The sequence below is a fragment of the Eumetopias jubatus genome, unplaced genomic scaffold, assembly GCF_037043125.1.
Source record: "Eumetopias jubatus isolate StellerSeaLion01/CBP00866 unplaced genomic scaffold, mEumJub1_p1.0 scaffold_2, whole genome shotgun sequence".
Lineage (NCBI taxonomy): Eukaryota > Metazoa > Chordata > Mammalia > Carnivora > Otariidae > Eumetopias > Eumetopias jubatus.
In genome coordinates, this window is record NW_028274808.1 from 171,133,585 (window position 1) to 171,156,486 (window position 22,902).

Consider the following 22,902-nt stretch of genomic DNA (forward strand, 5'->3'; position numbering starts at 1 on the left):
ACACAGCCCTGTTTGGTCCAATCCCCATAGCACTCGGAGCAACTCTTCTCCTCTGACTCACCAACCAAACCAAACACAAACACTGGACACAGTCATGCTATCCATACCTAACTCCTAAGAGGGGACTGGGTGTTACTACATAGCACTGAGTTCTATTTTATAGATCACATATGTATTACACATTTAAAAATATACATATATGTAATAGTGTGCTTCCCGAGGGCGCATAATGTCCTAAGTCTAAGAGAACATAAATGGTATCAAAGACAACCTTCAAGTGCACTCCTGTGTGCAGGTGCATACAGCTGGGTGCTGGAGAAAAACAGAACATGAAATTTACTCCGATTAAGAAGTTGCCTCTGCAAATCCTCACACAGTCTCGTGAATTGGCTCTCTGGATGTTTCTTTCCCTAAGTCCCACACAGGCTGAGCCTCTGTCTAACCTGTATCTGCGGGCTTGTGCGACCTCCCAGTGCCGGCTACCGGCACCTGATGTGGCACGTCTCATTACTGCTAAGACTCACCCTCCTGCGGAGGTGCTACAGTGTAACTAGCACTTGGGTAACAATACTGGAAACACAAGGTACCAATACCTCAAATGACTTCACTGCTGGTTAGGGAATATTCACACTTTGACCCACGGGGTGTTCAGGAGGCATTCCCTTACCTGGGCTGAAAAGCAAAAACCCAAAGTTTACAAGTAAAACAGACACCATAAAAGTGTGGGCACAGATTTATTGCCGTCTCATTTATTATTTAATGCAGAGTCCATGTTTTCTGAGTAATGGTAATAAGATGTCCAAAATTCAACATTATTAAACATTCAAACAGCAAAATAGGTGGAAAGAAGCCCTCAAATATTAACTCCTCTAAGTTCTATCTGTGGAACAACTCGGGATAGAGGCTACTGTGCTGGTCATCTTGATTTGTAAGGAGAACCGCTATCCTCCGACACGGGGCACAGGAGTCCCAAATGTTGGCCAACTGTTAGGCACCGGGGAGAGCGCGTTTGTCACCCTTGGAAATGTCTGGGGAGACCTGGGACGACTTCCAATATGAAAATCCTTCCTTTGACCTCAGGCTGAAAGAGACGCCTACTGCCGAGAGGGTCACAAGAAGGCCCTGTGGACCAGGGCGGACTACCATGACAAAGGCCAGAGTGATCCTGCTGTCAGAAAGGGCCCATTCTGAGAGCACTCGTGCAGAGGCCTCACCCGGGGACCCGACGAAGCCACGCCAGCCATCAGCGGCTTTCTGCTTATTGAAGGCACAGGGTTCTCATCCTCCTGAGGGAAGGGGTCGTGTTGTGAGTCATATTCAAAACACACTTCCTAGCTCTGAAAAACTGCACTCAGCTGCCATCTATCTGATTGAGATTTCAGGCTGATGGTGTTTTTCAAAGTCCCAGGATCTCTGGCACCCATGACTCATGACCATCCTGATGCGCCCGGCTACTTCCGTAGGGAACACGACTCCCAAGGGTAGACACTCAAAGGGACTCACAGCTGCTTTGCATCACACAACAGCAAAAATAAATACCCAGCTCTAAGAGGGTGACGAAAACCCACAAAGAAATAAACATGAGTCTAAAAATGCAGGTCGCTCACTAGCAACACTTGGTTTGAGCCTAGAAACTGGTGATTTACCCATAAAACATTTATCTACAATGACTTTGATACTTAAAGACCAAGTAAAAAATGAAAACTATTTTTTTTAAAAAGACAAACTTCAGTAAATACCCAGGAGAGTGCTAAATTCAAGACGTCCTAATGGTTCTCTGGGGCTTCTTCCGTGGCCAGAACAGACAGGGGCTGGCTGCATGGCCTGCTGGGGACCAGAAGGTGTGGTCCCACAAACCCGACATGGAAGAGTGACCCACATCTGGGTCACTGGACCCACATGTGTTCAGTGGACCCACATCTGAACCAGAGGACTCATCTAGAGCCCTCCCGGCCCTTGCACTTCCACAGGACTAACTGTCCTTTGCAAGCACAGTGATGCTGAAAGAGGAAACAACAAGGAAACATGAAGGTGCATTTATTCACATCCATGCCACCTAAACCTACTGGGTACAGTAATCGGGACTGAAGAAGGGACGAATTGCAACCTAAACAACAAAAACACTGGGACCTCCGTCCCCATGACTCGCAAGTTCTAGTTCAGAAGTCTGCATGCTGGCAAGCCAGCGTCCTCCCTGAGAAGCACGCGTCATGCCTTGTTCTCTCCCTCCGGCATCCTCTGTCCCTCTCAGTTAAGGCCTGGACAGTGCTAGGACAAGGCCGCTGAGTCTCCCCCGGAGGCATGCTCTGGCGAGGAGCCGTCTCCTGCGCCATCAGTCGCCCGTGGGCCCGGGCCCCGTGAGGTCAGGCTCCGGCCCGCGCAGCTCTGCCGTCATCTGCCCCCGGAGCTCCTGCACTGTCTGCAGCAGGGCTGATCGCTCCAGCTCCAAGGCGAGGGTGGCCTGCTTCAGCTTGCTTTCACTGATCAGAAGCTTCTCAATGGTGGCTTCCAGGCTCTGGATCCTACCATTTGCCACCTGGAGAATATAAGACGAGAATGTGAACAACCGAGTGAGAACACATAGGGGCGGGGGGGGGGGGCACTCCCCCCAACACTCCACCGTCCAGCCTTGGAGACACTTTGGAGCCCTACTGTGGCAGAGACAAGCCTGTTTAGCATCAGTTCTTTCGGCCACACAGGAAGACTACATTTCCCAGGCTCCCTCACAGGAAGGCAGGGACTTCTTCCCTGCTGCGGCTACTCTGAGATGGTTGGTGGCTTCACAGTGCAAAGGGAGCCGGCCCCCATCCCCGATGACAGGGAAGCCAGCTCTGATCCGCGCCAAGAATGCTTCAAGAACAGGAGGTGGAGCTTCAGGGACAAAGCAACTGCCGCTGGGCCGTGCCACTGAGACTTGGAGCTTTATGTATTACTGCAGCACAGCCTGGCCCAGTCGTACAAACACGCTCGTACGTACAGACTGATGTCAGACCGAGAGGCAGATGGTTCCTCCCCAGGGGAAGGCCTCAGCAGTACCGGCCCTCTGCTCCAAAGGCCTGTTTTCCTACAGTAACCAGGCATCACCACCTCAAGGAGTACAGGCACCTCCCGGGAGCACGAGCCGGGCCTTGCAGTGTCTGTGAAGGGCCCCCGTGCACAGTCTCTGCCGCTCCGTCTCGCTGACCCCATGCAGCTCTGCACACGTGCCCGCTTACGTGCGGTGGGGCAAATGGTACATGTATTTTTTTTCTCTCATTTTCAAAAACACGGGAAACAGGTTCTTGAACAAGACAACACTTGTGCCAGACAGACACCTCACAACTCACAGTCTAGCTCCGGCTGAGCCGCTGGAACACTCAAAATAGAAGGACTGAGCTCCCAAGTCTGTGTACTCACCAGGCAGGGGCACTCACGCTGAGTGTGCACCTGCAAGGGGTGCTCTGTGATCCTCACATTCCTACCCAGGCTCAAGGCCTGGGACAGGGCCACCACCCCCCACAGAGGACTGCTCGTGCCACCCAGCTTCGTGGTGAGCGGCTCTGCAGGACTGTCACTCTCCTCAATGAGACTGAAGCTCTCTCATGGAAAAAAGCACGTCTCATCCTATACACAGGTCGGGGCTCCCGCAGCACCTAGTTTACTGGCACTGGGTGACTCACAGCTGCTTATTATAAAAAATGTATGTCCCTTATTATTTGGCACCATTTGGTATACAATTGTCTTCTATGTGCGGCTGGACAAAAGACACTTTGCTCTCCAGCTGCTAGATAACATTAAGTGTTTAACCAGAAAATAAATGGGACCTTGGTACCGTCTGACAACTAAGAGGAACAGAACAAAGCTAGAAAACAGTCAATTTTGATACTTTGGGGAAAACTATTATATTTAACACCTATCCTTGGACTCTGAAAACTGTTAAAAAAAAAAAAAAAGGAAAGGAAGTGTGAGTCTTACAGAACATATATAGTCTGGCTGCAAGGCAGTAAACCCATGTGACTCACGGAGGGAAATGGGAAAACGATCTTCAAGCACGTGCAAACTGACACAACGTAATCCCTGTCCCAAGGCCTGGACAGCAGCAGTGTCTTCTGAACCTCAGTGGCCCTGGTGCCTGGCAAGGCAGGGGCTCCAAATACTGGTGGGTTGGCACAGCTGCAGTCTTGAATGGTCTCTCTGCAAGACCACAGCCACTCGGTGAAAGAGAGACCATTCCAAGGAGGATGTCAGTCATGACCAATTACCGCTTGGTGCCTTTCTTGAGGAATTTCGAGATCTGAGCAGCTTTTCACAGCCTCTCTCGTCATGAAAGGGGTACAGTATCATAGAAGCGCCATGAAATTACCTGCACCCTTTACCGCAAAATAATCACACAGGAATTATTAGCCCAATAAACGGAACCCTCCATTTCTGTACTGCCTATCTTCATGCGCCAAATGTAAGTCCAAGCTTTGTCAGAAATGTTCCTATCAGGTTCTATTTCAGAGACCTAATTTGTTTGGAAGTCACTTAAAATTACCACCTCCACTGCAAACCGTTACAGGCCAGATAAGTCTCTTTATCCCTGCGAGCCTCCCATTCGGGGTGCAGCCAAGACATCCTGGAGATACTGTACACAAGCGTATTTTCAGTTAGGACACCTCAGTCGTAGGGGAAAAAAAGAAGCTAAATTTCAGAATGTGCCTGGTGGTTAGGACTGGGCAGCGAAAGCATTTTTCTTTGTTCCTTTACAGTAAATAGCCAGTAGGTCTCCTGGGACAAATCCCTGCTGGGAGGAATGCATTCTGGACAAGGGTTGATTTATTAAACTCTCAAATGCTGGCCTTTCTCATAACGCAGCCAAGCTTGTGTCTGCAAAGCAGCAACTTTCTATGGAGAAAACAAAGATGAAGAAGGTCAGGGTGGCAGGCGTACTCTAAGGACAGCCCAGGAACACCATAAAATACACACTTCGGGGACAAGTATGTATTTGTCTTTGCAGCAACTCAAAAATTTTTTTAAATCCCTCAGAACAATTCCTTAACATTAACAGTATTACCGCCCATTCATGGCATTAAGAAAGTAGACCGTATCATTACGTTATTCTATGTGACTGGGAAAGGAGCTGTGCTCAGCAGTTAGGAACTGTGTGTCATACAGACGAGGGACTCGGGACAGGGCAGGTCAGTAGTCTGCCCAGGGCAACAGTGTGGGTGGAGACAACGCTGGATCTGACAGAGCTGCATTTCTGGACTACATCCCCAGGCTTACCGCATGTCAGCCTTCCGTATGCATGGTCTGTTTGCATTTCTACCACATGTCCTCATCCACATTTATCCATGTTAAAATGGAAGCTTCTAGAGGGGAGAACTATGTCCCTCATTAATCAAATTTTTGTTATTTGTAGTAAGGACTCAAAAATCGCGACCATATGCTCTGGTTTGCTTTGTTAGGTAGATCTCTGTGTTACTCCCCTCCCCTAACATCCCTCCATGGACCTAGCTGGTTTTGCTCACAGAAGCCCAAGCCTTTGATTCTCTTATTACTCAAAGCACAATTGCTGGCATTCAGCGAATAGTCCCTAGGCATCCTGGACCCCAGTTCATCGCTGGGCCTCTCTCCTAAAAGGGTTAAGTGCAGAGACAGCCTCTCAGAAAGTTCCAGGACTGTCTGACCTCAGCAAAGGATAATCTGTCTGCTCCCTAATAAAAAGGAGCAGTTCTCCTGGGATACCTTTGATCCCAACTATAAACAGACCAGGGGGAGGGGAGGTAGGGAGAGGTCCCTCGGTCATGGGAAAACCCAGCCTGCTGGTGGTTTGGTGCGCTAATGATCTACCATACGCTCGGGGCTCAGGAAGCAGCTTTATAAATATGCTCTACCTGCAGTTGTTCAAGGAGGTCAAGGTTCTGTTTGCGCAAGCTGCTGTTGGTCTTCTCTAATTTGTCCATTCTTTGGTTGTCACTGAGAGGAGAGGAATCGATAAGCTCTTCTTGAAGCACGTGGTACTCAACTTCATAGGCTTGTAATTGTTTAGAGATATCCATCTCAAACACCTGTTACATACAGAAAAGTCATCAGGCACTGAAAATGAGAAAAATCACACATATGCATGCGTGGCCATGTCAACAAGCATGCCCTAAGCACCTACTCCGGGCCTGGTACTATCAGTGAGAAATAAGGAAAACTCCCTGCATTGAAAAGGTAACAATTCTACTTGGGAAGAAAGAACAAAAGAAGCATTGAGAACTAAACCCAAGGTAACAATAGGTACGGGTCTCTGATAACTCATTTTCCAAAAGCCCAAACCTTACTTTTTAAAAGGCTTTTTATTAAAAATTTATTTTTAGTTCTTATTTCAGGACAGATTTCCTTTTTCTCTGAAAATTCTATTGTGTTAGACACATCAGCTATGGGTCAAAGAGAGAGGGAAAAAAAACAAAAGAATCAGCCATATTTGCCCAGTCACCGAGTCAAAGTTTAATTATAGTTCACTTGGGTTTTCAGAGTTACAAGAACAGCTAAGTAATGGAACTGTTTACTAAAAAACCCTCCTTTGCACATAAGTTATGCAGAAACGAGCCAAAACCCAAATGTCGCCCACACAGATGAGTGAACATGAAACAATGCCTTCCTGCTTATAATAGTAACAGTGATCAAAAAACCACCCGTGTGAAAAACAGCCCCGAAGTGCACAAGTGAGTTGTTCATGTTTGTACTTTCTCTGAGTGAGCTGGGTGGGAGCTGCGCTGAAGAGGGGGTCAGGCGCGGCCGCAGCCTCTCTCCGCAGCTGTTTCTGTGGGATCGCCCCATGGGCTGTGGCTCTGAGCTCAGGACTGAAGTCCCAGAGAGGCTCTGCGTGTGGGTCTGAGCCTTCGGTCATGCTGGCTCCGTAGAAACAAGGCCAGCATCACAGAACACCCATTTGGAGGATGAAGATAGACCTTTCAAGAGTGCAAAGGAACTCTTCATGGTCTTTTCTTAAGAAAGAAATTCCAGCGTAGCGAAAATCAATGAAAACCTCATTTTCCCCCGACGGCGCCGTATGAGCATTCAAACATGGATGAATCCTATCTTCCCTGAAATCGATATTCAAAACCATGTTTACTTTCTCACCATTCCCAACAATCTTCTCTGCCTGGAGATTAATTTTTCAGCTTCCTGCTTTTCAATTTAATTCAATGGACAAGACCAATTAGGCACAAAAGTCATTCTATGCTGAAAAACTACTACACATTGTATTGTGGTGTGCGTGCGTGTGAAAGTTTGCCATATTGATAGGCAATTCTCTGTTGTCCCTCAAAGTGACTGTGAGGTCAGCAGGGATTATCATCTCTATAGTGCAGTCAAGACAACGGACTCAGCCCTCAAATCAGGGCTCCCCTGGCAACGCCCTGAATGACCTTGAGCAAATTACTTGACTTTTCCTGGCCTTGGTTCCTGGCCCTTGACACAGGGTGAGAGCACCCACCTCCAGCATCGCTGTGGGAATTAGGTGAAGCAACTCATGGGAGTTCCCAGCACACACCTGGCAAGGTGAGTAGGTGCTCACTTAGCTAAGGAAGCTGCTTCCACACACTTGTCATGAAACCCTCACATTCAACCTTGTGCTTCAGCAAAATTACAAAGGATGCCACATCACGGAACCTCTGAATAGCTCAAACACAGTAAAAACCGCAAACATTAAAACCGAGACTGCCGTGGCACTGTTGTATAATTATAAATATGATGCAGAATGTACAGTTACTTCTTTTCTTCCATGGAGACTTATTTTTAAATGAGCCACTAATCTGGAAAACCTGGGAAGAAAATCTGTGGCCTTTAATACAGACTGATGACCTGCTAAGGTTAATGGCTCTCAGCTGTGCCCAAAGTTGTACACTCTTTCAGGACTCCATTAATTCCCAGGAACCATCCTGGGCATAATCATCATTGCTTAATTGCATCATTATCTCCTGGCTGCTGAAATACTTAGAGCCCTTGATTTTGCAGTTATGCCCTAGAATTGATCCCAAAGCATGGAAGTATGTGCCTGGCGGAGAAAGGAGAGCCCAGGTCCTCAAACAAGGCTTTTTCGAGTTGCTGTATATATTCTACATGACCATAATTACAAATGGCTTCATTATCCTACCTACTCGACGTGGCATAACCCTGTTAATCCATTCATCAAGTGCTGGATATCTAGTTACTTGTAAAGTTTCTGTAGTTATAAATGACAACTCTAAACATCCTCGTACATATGGCTTCTCCCATATTTTGGATTATTTCCTACGGATACATTCCAAGAAATGGGATTACTGAGTCAAAGGGTATGAATATTTTACTGGCTTGTGATACACATCGCCAAACTGCCTCCTAAATGGGAATAATCGATGCACAATGCCATTAACAACAACACACCAATGTGCCAGATACAGTCTACCCTTGGCACTGGGTACTGGCCTTAATATGTTTCATTTTGTTAATCTAGTAGGTAGAGCATTTTATGTTATTTAAATTATGCACGAAGCTAAATATTTTCCCAGATATTTGTTTACTAGATGGATCTCCTCTTCAGTGAATTGTCTGTTTATGTTCTTGGCTCATTTGCTATTGGAGACACAGTGAGTTCGCCTTTGCAATCTGTGGACACTCTGTGTAATGAAGCCATTAACCCTGACGTCTGCAGACTTGGCCACGTACTTTCCACCTTCCCAGCCTCCAGGCCTTGCGCCGCACCGCCCCTCGCCCCCCACCCCCCGTCCATCTCAGTGAGTTGAGCAGGGTGCCTGGGGATCAGCCACGAGGGGCTACAGTGCCTGTAGTGAATTTAAAAATTAGAAACCCAACTAAAAACTGGTCTGTTTTTATGATCACCACATGCAAGCAATTCTAAACAATCCCAGTGGTAAGATATTCCTCTTCACTGTACCCCACCCTTTTGGAACGGCCCTGATTGGCCTCTGGAAAAAGCCCTTGTTTTCAGCCCAGCAAGCTGCCCAAAACTGCCTGAGCCGCGAGGGCTCCTCCCCACGCAGAAGAGGCCGTCCCAACACTGGGGATTTGAGGAGCGGCTCCTGAACAAAGGAACCTTGTTAAGATTCTGGTTTCTATCCTACAAGCTCAACTAGAACAGGGAATTGTCTAGTGTGTTCAATGAAGCTGCCCATAGCAGAGCTTTTCAAATGTTCCAGTGTTCCAGTGTGTGTGTGTGTGTGTGTGTGTGTGTGTGTGTGTGTGTGTGTGTGTGTGTGTGTGAGAGAGAGAGAGAGAGAGAGAGAGAGAGAGAGAGAGAGAGAGAGAGAGAATCCCCTGGGGCTCTTGTTAAAATGCAGATTATGACTCAGCAGGCCTGGGGCAAGGCCCCAGATTATGCATTTCTGACAAGCTCCTACAGGGTACAAGGACAGGTGTGGGTCTGGGGCCACACTCTGAATGCCGCCCCAAGGATGTTGAAAACCTGAAAACCGGCTCTTTGCTCTGTCTCCCAAAGTCCCCTCCAACTGTTGCTCTTCCTTACACTGAAACGAGCCGGCAGACGCAGACAGCGCTCGCCGTGACAAGCCTTCCTTACACTGAAACGAGCCGGCAGACGCAGACAGCGCTCACCGTGACAAGCCCAGCTCCTTCTCTTGGTTTCTGTTTATTCCCAGGGTTTCCCCCTTGTTGGGTCAGAGGATTTTTATGGCTCATATTCAACTGACAGTTAAACTGAGCACCTGCCACAGAGACTTCAGAGACCCCTCCCCTTCTGCCCTGGGCTCTGTCAGTTCTGGACCTGTCCATACTGAACCAAAACAGCGGAGCCCTATCCTCAGCTCCCTCTCTCCCATCCTGGATGCAGGCTATGTCCCCACTGCTCAAGCTGAGGCCATCCACAGAAAAGGCAGTGAACGAAGTGGAGCCATAACGATCACAGAGGCCCACCGGGACTTTCACATACAAGACAGTATGCTCTGTCGGCTGCAATGAATGTTCTGTCACTTGCACCCTGTGGACCTCCAAGACTTGAGCCTGGGGGCCGTCTCAGGCTGCCAAGGAGTCGCACTGTACCTCAGGCCTCATCTCCGAGTGGGACTTGAAACTAGAGCACCCTCTAGGTGGGGAGGGGGCCGTGAGCCTGACAGATGTCAAGTTCCAGATGGAAAGCATGGGAGGGCCAGAGGGTAGAGAGCTGGGCTTCCCATCAAGACTCTTGGTAGGATGAAAACCTGGGCCCCAAAATGTAGACTTTTGTGTTCCCCACACTGCTGCTCCCAATCCACAACGACCCTTCCCTTCAAAGTTCAATGCAAAGGCATCTAGAATTTCTCTCAATTCTCACTCCCATGCCTGTGATCAGGAATCAGCAGAGAGCCCCTTGTGGACTGAATCTGACCCACTCTATGTTTTTATAAATAAAGTTTTATTGCAGCACAGTCACCTCATTCATGTACGTATGTATTACTGGTTGCCCTTTGTGCTGCAAAGGCAGAGTAGAGTGACTACAACAGAGACCTTCTGGCTCATAAAGCCTGAAAGACTTACTATCTCTGGCCCACTGCAGAAAACGTCTGCTGACCCCTGTTCTTAGCTCATTCCTTAGGCCCAGCTGAATTCAACTCTCCCAATTCCCAATCAACAGTGCACACTCCACCAGCCTGGCTCCCATATGCCCTTGCATGAGTACCACTGTGGCTCTTACCACACTTGGAATTACTGGATTCCATGCTCATTCTCTGCACAGGATGGGCTCCAGTGTCAGAGACACATTACATTCTTGGCTCTGCCATCGCACACAGGGTGTTGGGCATGTTACTCTATCCATGCCCAGTTTCCCCACCTATAAAAATGCGGATTATAATACACATCCCAGGATTATTAAGGAGTCAGTGGAATAAAGGATCCCAAGCTCAAGACAGTTGCCTGAAACCAGGTGCACACACATGCGCGTGCACACACAAAACTCTCTCCATGCTGTGTCCATTTCTATTCCTCCAACATTTAAGGAGAACCCGATACTGTGAATAAGTATTCTTTACAGAAAAGGGAGGAGAAAATGGGATTCTTTTCTGGGGCTCAATATCCAGGAGGTAAATTGAATGTCAGGTTGAGACTGCCTGCGTTAGAGCCAGGAGCCAGGTCGAGGCACTCCCTGGGCACAGACTTGAGGTAACCAAGGCTCTCTGCGTTTGCCCCGGGGGCCATAAAATATAAGTATACGCAGTGAAAGCTCTAAAAGGGAATCAGTGCTCATAAATGTCAAAAATTCAAGAACCAAAAGGGCAGAGAATTCAGTATTAACATACAGGTAAAATATAGAAAAATCTTTGTAATTAAACGATGCCCGGAGGCGCATGGTGGTGCTGAGAAGCTGCTAAGTCACTCTGAGGCAAGAGAAGCCCCACCACAACCCTCGGCAGCAGGGTGACCGAGGGCCAGCGAGTTTGCCTCTTTGCGCCCTATGCTCCTCATGGGTTAAAACCACCTATCCTCTCAGGAATGCGATCATGATGAAATGAGATCCTGTGCATATGTAGATTCACACAGAACCTGGCAGAAAGTAGGGCCAGAACAAGCCAAAGCTATTCACATTGAGAGAAACGTGCCAGGGAAGCAAAATACAGAAAGATGCATCAATTCACTAAAAACGAAAGTGCAGAGTGGAAAAGCAGCACCCTTTCGAAGTAGGGGCGTAGGAAATGTGCGGAGATCCAGTCACCCAGGCTCACACTGGCTCCCCTCCCCAGGCCACACCTGCTTCTTTCTCTGTGCTCCACACTGAAGGAGGGGCAGCAAATAAAACCAAAAACACCGCATCTGGGTGCAGTCCGCCAGAATTACTGGATTCCTCTTGGACTGTCAGAAGTCCTCAGAATAAGGGTTTCTTTAAAAATTAGCTCTGTTTCACTACTTGTTTTTACCTAACTACTCTGTTTGCATTGCACTGGGAGCAGGTGAGGTAAATTCTAGGCTTAGGAAGGGCTTGATTGCTGGCCCCGATGCAGAAATCCCTTCCAGAGCATTCTCAGCCATCCAGTCCCTGGACACTTGCAGTGGTGATCCACCCTCTGCTAAATAAATAGCTCAGTCCTTCAGAGTCAGCAAACATTACTAGAAGACTCTTCTTTATACAGACTCAAAAATCTACTCTCATCCCTAAACCAGACCATTGAACAACTGATCTAGTTGTAATTCTGGCTCAATTCACCCTTGCCCCTAACATTTGAGAGAAACGGTTCTGTTGGCTACAGAAACCAGAGGTGCTCAAGCCACTGATGTGGAACTGAATTCTATTAAAAAAAAAAAAAAAGAAAAAACACATCATGAAACAAATCTCTAGAATATATACTATCATGATTTTGCTATCAAAGGGTTATTTTTAGAAAATTCCAAATAATACCACGCAGCAGAAAAAAAACCAAAGCACTCCTACTGTAAGAGCCTACACTGAATAGCACATGTGTTTCAGAAGAACAAACAACTAGGGGTGAAGCTCCTTAACTGTAAGTAACTACCGATAAACTGTGCTGGCTGTCAGCACTGACCACTGCCCCCTTGTTCACATGTGGCCCAGCCCCATCACATTCCCAAAACACGCGCGCTCGGACATGCACTTAAGTCACTGAACATGTATTTGGCCATGAGCTTCCTACCTGCCGGGCAACCAAGTGGTAGGAGGCAGGTCCCGATCAAAAGAAAATTAAGCTCTCCAAATCCAGGAGGGCGTAAGCCTTTGGAAGGTCAACTGAAGCATACCTGACTGATGGTCTTTTCCATTTGCACCAAGCCCAGGTTGGGAAGGGTGTTTTTTATAAAGTCAACTATGGTTTCTAGGTTTTCATGTTGCAGAATCAAGGGCTTATGGCTTCCCAACAGACTTAATGCCACTTTAAATATGACCTCTGATCCCTGAAGAAAGATCATATCTGGGAAAACACAGAAATGCAGAAAGTTAAACCAGACCAGTTTCCGATGAAGTAACATTGCGTTTTCTTGTCCACACATCAGAGCAGGACGGTGGGAAACTGTAAGCCCAAATTGCAAACTTTATTTCCTTTTGAAGTGCCTGATATTTCAGATAAGGTTGTCAAGACAATATTGCAAATAGTAAAAGAAATACAGATAAACGTACTGCTAAGCTATTGTCTCACAGGTTCAATCTTTGTTATTGTTCTAAAAATATATTAAACTCTTAACATGCTTCAAAAGTTAAAAGAAAACTTTTTATTACACTATTTTTCTAGAAATGCTCTGGGGTTTTAAAAGAGTTCCTAAAACACATTTTTATGAGTAAAACTGAAAGATGTTTAGATACACAGCATCAGAAATTAAGATAAAAAACTGCACCTCTTTCCCGTTTTGAAAGAAGGAACTAAAAGATCTCTAAAATCTATAAAATGTCTGCAGAGTTGCAAAAGTACATTATTAAATACTTGCCAGTATGCTGGATTTTACCATAACAATGCAGTAAAAACCATCTTCCTTCAGAGAAATTCAAAGAACTCCGTCAGAGTTATTTTCTAGTACTTGCCATAGTTTTTTCTTCCAACAGTTGGCCAATGTTAGCAACCCCTACACTGACTGGACGTGCTGAGAGGGAGGGCAAGTGGTCCAGGCAACGGGGTGAGCAGCCAGCCTCGCCCTGGCTTCCCCTCTTCCTCACAGAGCTGAAGCCACCTGACAGAGTCAAATCGCCCTGGGGCCAAAGCACACCCCTAGCAACTAAGTGATGACTAAATTCAGGCAAGTAACTTAACAACTGGAATTAAAAATACACGAAAAAAATATCATTTTAAAGATGAGGACATAAATCTAATTAGAGGCAACTGTCAACATGGGGGGTGGGGAGCTGCAGGGATAATGAGAGACACAAAGTAGTGGTCCAGTTCATCAAATTCTGGAAGACAAAAGCAGGTGAGAGGAAGAATCCCCCCAGCATTGGGCTTCTTTAGGTGGTTTAGCGTGACAAGGCAGAGAAGCCATCAAGAAACGGGAAAGGCTTGGGCGCCTGGGTGGCTCAGTCGTTAAGCGTCTGCCTTCGGCTCAGGTCATGATTCCCAGGGTCCAGGGATCGAGCCCCGCATCGGGCTCCCTGCTCAGCGGGAAGCCTGATTCTCCCTCTCCCACTCCCCCTGCTTGTGTTCCCTCTGTCGCTGTGTCTCTTTCTGTCAAACAAACAAAATCTTAAAAAAAAAAAGGAAGGAAGAAAAGAAGCAAGAAAGGCTGGAAGCTGCTAACATGGGGAAGGGGAAGGTGTCCGTGTCGGAGTGGTTTGTGGGCTGCGCACAGGGCAGGCCTCGGCGCTGGCTGGCCGGGTCATCCCTTGGGGATGCTCTGTGACCTTCCCCAAGGCCTTGGCCACACCGGCAGACCCGGTGCCAGGGTGCGTTGTCAACCCATGTCTCTCACAGAGCTCAGGGCCACACTGTTTCCACAAATGTCACAAGTGCTCACGGTTTGGACGGCCCCACAAAGCTGGAAAGGCCCCAGGAAGCTGAAAAAGGAGGGCGGCCTCCTTCTTAAGTGTGGCTGCAAAGGCTGGGAAGATAAATTAGAGAACTGGTCGTATCTTTGAAATCTGAGCTTCTTAGGGGAAGTACTATGTGTATCAAGATAGCCCTATATAAGAATATTCTTGTGAAATGTCTGCTTTATGAAATACACAGTCTAACCCACGTAATTCATCACTACAGAAAATACAAAAGATCTCAAACAGCACTATAACGAAGATGTGTTTTTAAAAAGAAATATTTCCCAAAACAAACTTGAAGCTTCTGGGTTTAGACAGCAAGACTTCCTTTCAGTAGATCAACTTTTATAGCTGAACAAATATTGATGGCATCGATCAGAATACATACCAAGCCTTCTGTGCAAGGGTCCTGGGAGAGGACTGCACGACCGGCCCAACTGCCAGAGCTCAGTGTCTTTAGTCTCTGAGAGACATGTACTAGTAACTAGATAGAGTGCCACATCTAAGCCAAGTAAGAGAAGTAATTATCGGGGAAGTTTTAGGAGCACAATCAAATATGCAATCCATATCAGCAATCTCTTAAGGCAAACAATAGGTCTTCCAAGTTTTATTGGTGGTTTTGTTGTTGTTGCTGTTGTTTTAGAGAGGAGGGTAGGAGGGGCAGAGGGAGGGAGAATCTTACTTGAGCAGGCTCCACACCCAGCATGAAGCCAGACATGGGCTCTATCTCACAACTCTGAGATCACGACCCGAGTTGACATCAAGAGTCGAACGCTTAACTGACTGAGCCACCCAGACGCCCCAGGATCTTGGTTTTTATAACAAATCTACTTAGCGGAGTGCTCCCTACCATTCTAAACTCTGACTTTTCTGGGCCGTATGAAGAAAACAACAACAAAAAAAAGTTGGGAGAGGTGGTGGGGTCTTTTTTTTTTTTTTTTAAAGATTTTATTTATTTATTTGAGAGAGAGAGAGAGAGCGCACACATGAGAGGAGGGTCAGAGGGAGAAGCAGACTCCCCGCCAAGCAGGGAACCTGATGCGGGACTCGATCCCGGGACTCCAGGATCACGACCTGAGCCGAAGGCAGTCGCTAAACCAACTGAGCCACCCAGGCGCCCTGGTGGGGTCTTTTTTGTTTTTACACTCTTTGAATATATAGCCCTGGATATATTTGTCTCATTGGTTCTGTCTGTATTTAATATAATACAAATGTTCTTTCCTAATGCTATTCCCAGCATCTTAAGAGCACTCTTCTATCTGCTGAGAAGTTTCTCTCATTTAAGTCAGCAAGCATTCACTGAGCATCTAATATATGCCAGGCTTTGTACTAGGTACGAGATCAAGCCGTGAACGGAAGTACAAACAGCAAAGTGCAGAGACACCAAAAGCTGTTGGTTTGGTAGAGTTATGCCCAGGTGTTAGGAGAACAAAAGGGATGAAAAAATTCTAAGGAAAGGTGGCTGCCAAATCCAATCTTGAAGAACCAAAAGAAACCTGCGAGGTCAGGAGTGAGGAGGGAAGGAGGGGGGCAGCGGGTGGGGGGGGTCACCAAGGGCATTCCGTCCAGACATCAGCATTCTAACTTTACCCAGAGCACAGCAGGGGTCAGCCAGGGCTTCCTGTTCCTTTTTTTCCGGAGTAGGTCAGTGCGCTGGTAAGGAGATGATATTAACGAGACCCAGTCGGAGCCTGCTCCTTGCCAAGGCTATTTAGCTTTAGACAGAGAAAAGCCACTACAGATGAGACCACCCTGATTCCCACCCGCAGACTCAGGGGGGCCTGCTGCCAGCCACAAGATGCTCGCCTAGCACTGCTGGAGGCCCACTCCAGGTGCCCACCCTCCGGAAGGCAAGCCGGCCGGCCACACGAGTCCGGGTGGGGGAGCTGGGCCCCAGAAGCCAGTCAGCCTGGGGAGGCCTCAAATAAGGAGCTCATTTTGGTGCACGATGAAGGAATGTGCCAGAAGGGTTAAAGGAAGGACCTCCCCCACCCCTGTGCCCACCAAAATTTTGCTTCGTGGCAGGGACTCCTGAATTTATCTGACTAGCCTTGGGGGCAATATCTATAACCCTTAAACAATGACTACCTTTTTCTCTGGAAATTTTAAAACTTAAATAATTAAGGAATTGCAGAGAAAAAATGTTACCTATAAACTCACTGCTCTAATCCAATTATTTTCATTTTTGTCCATCTTCCAATCTTTATACATTTACATTCTGGAAATAAAAAAAAGCCTCCTTGGAAAAGTGAGTTCATTGCCTGCATCTGAAAAACACTGTACAAGAAAGCCAACTGCTGGAGCCACCCCGGCGGCCCCTAGAAGCCCTGCTCCCCACACTGCAGCCAACTTCCCTTCCCTCCTGCTTCAAGCCACCCAGAAACAGGCAAAGGGTTTTATCAGGCAGGAAGTAAAGGGAACCTGAAATTCAGCTGACTTGGCCACTTTTGCAAATTATTTGCTGAGAACAATGCAAATAACCACTTTCCTTTGAAGACACTTCAGCAGCCCTGTTGTTCTGTTATTAACCTATCAGAACTCTGCTGGAAATGCCCATGACCTAAAGGTGCAGTTTTCCTGGGGCGGCGGCAGTGGGGCGGGGGTGGGGGTGGGGGTGGGAATGGGCCTGTAGGTGGGGGGCAGGGGACCATCTATGCAAAGCACAAGGCCAGTAAAGCGAACTTATCCTGCATCCTCTTTTCCAGCCACCTTTGTTGCTTTCAAGGGCAAGCCCTCTCCTCTCTCCTGGGAGGCTGGGGTGCTCTGGGTGTGAGAGCCCCCCCTTCCTACCAGGAGCAGGTGGGAGGAACATGAAGGATACTCGCAGATCTGCAGCAGGACCACAGCACAAACAGGGCTGCACAAACTCACTTCCCTGCCACTGGATCATGTTCCCCGGGGGGAGCCTTTTTTTTCCTGGCCATTTAAACCATCTTGTTTTCTTAAGTCTATTTTAGTCCTAAAGCCTCTCTGAATCCTTCCCTCTATTACAGGTGGCTTCTGTGTTTTCTGCTAAACCCTTCCTTTCTCCACTCCACCTCCTCCCTCATCTATTTGGCAGCACATCCTCTAGCAAACATCAGGAGCCTCCAGACCACAGCCACCTCCTCCATCAGGAACAAGCCAGGGCCTATTCTTCAGATTTTTTTCCCCCCAAAGGTAGGTGTGATCTGAAGGTCAACGGAGCAAGCATCTCTCCCAGGACCCCTCTCCACCCGAACTGAAGACATGCAGGAGGAGGCTATTTTACATTCCGTGACACCCAATCAGGAGGGCTGACATTCCAGAAGTGTGATCACCACGGGAAGGTTAAGGTGCAAGCATCACTGGCTGGTGTTCCTCCAAGGAGCATATACCTAATGTGAAGTAACCTGTTAATTAATATATGAATTATGCTGTCTGCAAGCTGAGAATCCTGCACTTCCAAACGAAATGGTGAACAGCTGACAAAGGTCCGTTTGTTTTTAGGGTTTATTCAGGCCTAAAGGCTTACAAGGAAATGGGCTTCGGGCCCAAACAGACTACAGTGTATGAATGGCAGGTCTGGGGATTTAAAACGAAGCTATCCACCATCATGGAGCTTAATAAATACGGTTCAAGTCACCAATGCTAAATGCAGAAGTGGTTTTTAAAAAACCTTTCTATGGAACCTACTAATAAAATGGTTTGGTTTTAAGTCCTGGCAGATGCAATAGACTGTGCAAAAAACAAAAACCAACAGTTTTTGCAAAATGACATCACACACAGTGCTGCCTTGAGTTCCCACTTCCTGCCTACAATCTGAGGAGTCTCAGCCAGCTGGATAAGGACTCACTTAGTACAGCAGGGGTCTGTGCACAGGACCCAGGAGTTACACACACTGGCATCTTTATGCACAATGTAGGAGAGCCTCCAAGACTCACCACTGATTACATAATAGAAATAGCCTGCTCTTGCCGGCTTTAGCTTTTAATTTATGAAGTCGGCAGAATGCGCTTTAGAGTTGCGAATATTCTCTAACAGGAGGGCTGTCATCTCCAAAGCAGAGTTCTTACTTATGCAACTCTCCCAGAGTTCTATGGCCCTGGTATCCCCAGAGCTACCTGCAAGGCAGCACCCAAAGGCCCAGGCGGCCATCCCTCAGTGCTGACCCTCTCATCGGAGTCCCCTTTGCAGAATTTTTCTCACAAATGCTGTAATTCGATGCTTGAGCTGTTTTCAAAGCATGAACACCAACCCCTCCCCTCCCCACCCACCTCTTTCAATCCTCACTCCTGTTACCCTGTTTTGGAAAAAACAGTAAAAAATCAGGAGAAAAAGTGGACTAATGATTTTCAATTTCCAGAGTAAGAAAAGTAAAAAAACAACAACAACAAAAAAAAACAGACATTTTTGGCAAGAAAGACTTCCAGCCTACAGCTAGAGAGCTTATGATTTTGGTGACTCTTGTAAGTAATCTAAGGAGATAATTTTCAGGCTTTTAATTATCTTTTTTTTATATATTTATTTAAAGATTTTATTTACTTATTTGAGAGAGAGCAAGAGCAAAAGCAGGGGGAGGGGCAGAGGAAGTGGGAGAAGCAGGCTCCCCGCTGAGCAGGCAGCTACATCCCAGAACCCTGGAATCATGACCCCAGCCGAAGGCAGATGCTTAACCAACTGAGCCACCCAGGCGCCCCAATTATCTTCTTTTTAAACTATGGTATAAAACTTTCATGAAATCTCACTAATGATTTATTTAACCAGGAAAGATTTTTTTAAGTATCTTTTTTCCAATTATTTTTTTTTTTAAGGGACAGAAAGTAAGAATCAGTTTGGGGAGGGAGTTAGGCAAAAAGGGGTGGGGGTAGTGAATATTTTAAGAACACGGATTCTTCTAGTAAAGCCCAATGGGACACTCTTTAGAAGTTCTTGCGGATAGGAATAAGAATAAAAAATTTGTACTCTGGGGGAAAGAGGTGCGAAGAGCAACTCAGTGCCCACCTATATTAAAAGGCACATTTCAGGATTTCTAAAATTTGGATCTACAAAGCTGTCTTTCCCAAGCATGCCAAAGGACTGCTCTCTCAATGGTTCTGGACACCCCCTCCCCCTTTGAGATGTTCTCTAATTCCGGAAGCAAATCTAAAAAAGTATGAGAAGATTGCAGATTTTTAAACTATCAGGTGAGTGAACATCAGTGACACTTTAAAAATACTCGATGGGTGATGATTATCAATTTTTTAATAACTTCCATAGTAAAAAAAAAAAAATTTAAAAAGAACCTGAATTGTCAACATGATTCTTTCACTCTGACGTAGGGAAACCCACTATGGGAGAACTGCCCGTGCTCCTGGCGTCACTCGGCTCCTGGAGCTCAAGTGCACCTGCTTTCCCTGCCATCTCAAGGCCGCTGAGACTCTGCACGTGAACACCCGCTTGACTTTGACAGAGACAATCTTCTCCAAAAGTAGATCAAGAAAGTAGGAGATGGGGGCGCCTGGGTGGCTCAGTCGTTAAGCGTCTCCCTTTGGCTCAGGTCATGACCCCAGGGTCCTGGGATCGGGCCCCGCATCGGGCTCCCTGCTCAGCGGGAGGCCTGCTTCTCCCTCTCCCACTCCCCCTGCTTGTGTTCCCTCTCTCACTGTCTCTCTCTCTCTCTGTCAAATAAATAAATAAAATCTTAAAAAAAAAAAAAGTAGGAGATGGCGTGAAATGTGAGCCCCCACATGGAAGGGGCTGAGGTGTCTGGGAAGATGAGGCACGGGCCTGTGAGGGTGGACCAGTGAGTGAGTCATCAGCATGGAGGCGGTCCTTGCAGACTGAGCTGGCAGAGGAAATGAAGAGCCAAGGGCAGGAGAAGTCAAGTGGGAAGAGATGTGAAGGGAACTGAGAAAAAACAGGAGTGCAGAAGTCACCAGTTGAAGCCTGAAGGAGCCATCATGTCAGCGAGGTGGAGGCAGACAACTCCTGTGACACAAACGCCTGGAATACATGCCTGGGCCCGGGGCCAACTCTTTAAAGATGTCTGCCCTGGGGGAGCCTGGTGGTGAGGGGCTGGGTCTAAACCCCATCAGATGACAGTGTCCAGGGAAGCCAATGAGTACCAGAGAAAGTGAAGTTCACAAAACCCAATGCCAACTAGACTCTGAATGTCAAACAACACCCTATTCTTGCCGAAGATACAGGTATAAAAGTATGGAGGCTCACCAGGCAATGAGAACACATGTTTCCTACCTGACGGGAGAAGCTGGTTTGGGCAAACGGATGGACACCCACTTACCAAAGACTCTGGCTACAAATCCCAGTGGGAACTGGGAGGCAAACACGGTGAGAAACCAGGGGGCGGCGTAGAGGCTGGGGCCGATCTCGTGCTCCTCGAGGTGATCGTAGAGGTCTCTGTGGTAATCGTGAAGAAGCCTTGAGAGCTGGTACATCTGGATCTGCAGGGACACACAATCACACACACACACACACACACACACACACACACAGTGTCAGAACCAGATACCTGCTACTGTGTTCAGTTCCTTATCCCACTCACAGGCTGTGAGAGAAGAATTATTACGCTGTTAGGTACTCTGTTTGGAGTGTGATGATCTCATCCGCTCACTTACCCATCGAGCATTTGCTGGGGGCCTGGTGCACAAGAGGTACTGGCCAGGGGGAGCCCGGAACAAGAATGTCGGGTCATCTCCTACCACTTCCTCTCTTTCTACTGCTCCCTGAGTTCCTTGGCTCCTAGAATCTAAACATCTATCTTGTGGGAACATTTCACATATTCTCTTACAAAATACATATGCCTAGCAAAACTTGCACCCGGGGGAATTCAAAATGTAAGAGTGAAGTGGGGGCATAAGATGATCCTGTGGAAGGATTCTATTACACCTGTTCACTTAGTAAATTTGCCTAGAACCCCTGAAATTACTCAACAGGCAGGACAGGTGGGACTTCCTTATTAGGTTTATAATATATGAAATATACAGATCCTGGGCAAGTTAAAATAAGAAGACAACTGTTTATCTCAAGATGCAGAAAATAATTTCCAAAGGGTCCCCTCTTCAGATAATGCTATGGTCCCGGGAGGAAGCCTGAGATGGGTCCCACAGCTCGCCAGGGTCCTAGAGTCAGCCCGGGTTTCGGCAGTCCGATGGCCTGAGCCCAAAGGTACCACCATCTAGAGAGGGTCAGAACCCCACTGAGATGCTACAGGTTGGACATGTATCACCCAAACCGACAAAAAACAAAACAAAACGAAACACACACACACACACACACACACAAATCCAAAACTTTTTCCAGTGGCCCAGACAACATAGCCCTTAAGTACCAGCTGTGGCTTTTTAGGATCAAAAAGAATCTAGTCACCAAGGCCAAAAGCCCCAAAAGAGTCATGTGTTGCAATACTAAATTAACTTGAAAATTCCACGCTCTTTGATGGCAGGTGCACCTATATTAAAGCTAATGGGGAGAACATAGAACCTGGGACAGTATCCATGGGAAGTGTTACATGGGTCAAAACTTTTTAGTTAATGAAATGGCTTCCTTTTAGGAGATTTATGTTCATGGGGGGGTTCATAGTCACAGGTGGAGGTAAAAGGATTTTTAGCCACCCAATTTGGTGCCCTCAAAGAGTCCTTGGCTCTAATGCATTCTTTCTTTAAAAAAAAAAAAAAATCCTAAGGCTCTGAAGTCAGAGTAGCTTGCTGGTAAATGAACAGGTATCCACGCGATCCGACATTTAGGAATATTCCCAAAGCAGGATCCGGAGCTCTCCCCACCTCTGAAAGCGGCAGGAGCAGTGCTTGGCACTGCCCTTTGGTTTTCCTTTGCTCTGACCTGCCACCTGTTCGTTCAACAAATACGGACTGGGTGCCTACATCATCCCAGGCGCTGTTCTAGGTACTAGGGAGCTCCAAGATAGGTTAGATTCCTGCCTTCTCATGAGATATGCTAAGGAAAGTCAGAGAGTAAACAGGTCAATGAATAAAGAAACAAGATAATTTCAGGCAGTTAGTGTTTTATGCCAAAAGAAATGAGACAGGATAACATGATCCACCTGCCTGGGCTTGGGGGGCGGGGCACAGCATCAGGATGGTCAGAAAGAGCCTCTCCCAGGATTTGATATGTGAGCTGAACCCTGGGTGACAAGGGCTAAGGGGGCCCTTGGGGGATCCCTGGCAGAGGAAGTGACAAACAGAGTGGGAGGTAGGAATTAAGATTGTCTGAAGATGGTTTGAAGAAGGGTAAAGGGAGGGTCCTGGAGTCAGACAGGCCTGGGTTGAAACCCCAACTCGACCACTTGCTAGCCGGGTTCCCTGAGTTAAGGTGAGTCTTCCCATCTATAAATTGAGCTGATTAACAGTGTCTACTGAGGCGGTAAGAGCAATATGAAACACTCGGCATCATGCCTAGCACACAGTTAAATGCTCAGCAAGGACAGCTACTCCAGTGTTGACGGATGGTGGGAAAAGTTCCTTAGAGAGAGACCTGGAAAGGAACCCTAAACATTTTTGGTATTTGTTTCTAGCACATAC

General features: G+C 47.2%; 1 protein-coding gene across 11 annotated transcripts in view; it reads right to left on the minus strand.

Annotated features, from left to right (window-relative positions):
• Window positions 1–717: 717 nt before the first annotated feature.
• The window catches only part of TBC1D1 (TBC1 domain family member 1), a 226,308-nt gene continuing 204,123 nt past the window's right edge, over window positions 718–22,902 (minus strand). For 7 of the 11 annotated variants that reach the window (XM_028090212.2, XM_028090290.2, XM_028090227.2 and 4 more), the window contains 4 exons: window positions 20,649–20,808; window positions 12,694–12,863; window positions 5,859–6,032; window positions 718–2,536 (listed from right to left, as the gene is read on the minus strand). In XM_028090212.2, coding sequence (XP_027946013.1) covers window positions 2,333–2,536; window positions 5,859–6,032; window positions 12,694–12,863; window positions 20,649–20,808 — 708 coding nt within the window. In that variant the 3' untranslated portion in view covers window positions 718–2,332. The other 4 variants (XM_028090271.2, XM_028090280.2, XM_028090255.2 and 1 more) reach the window with 4 other exon arrangements.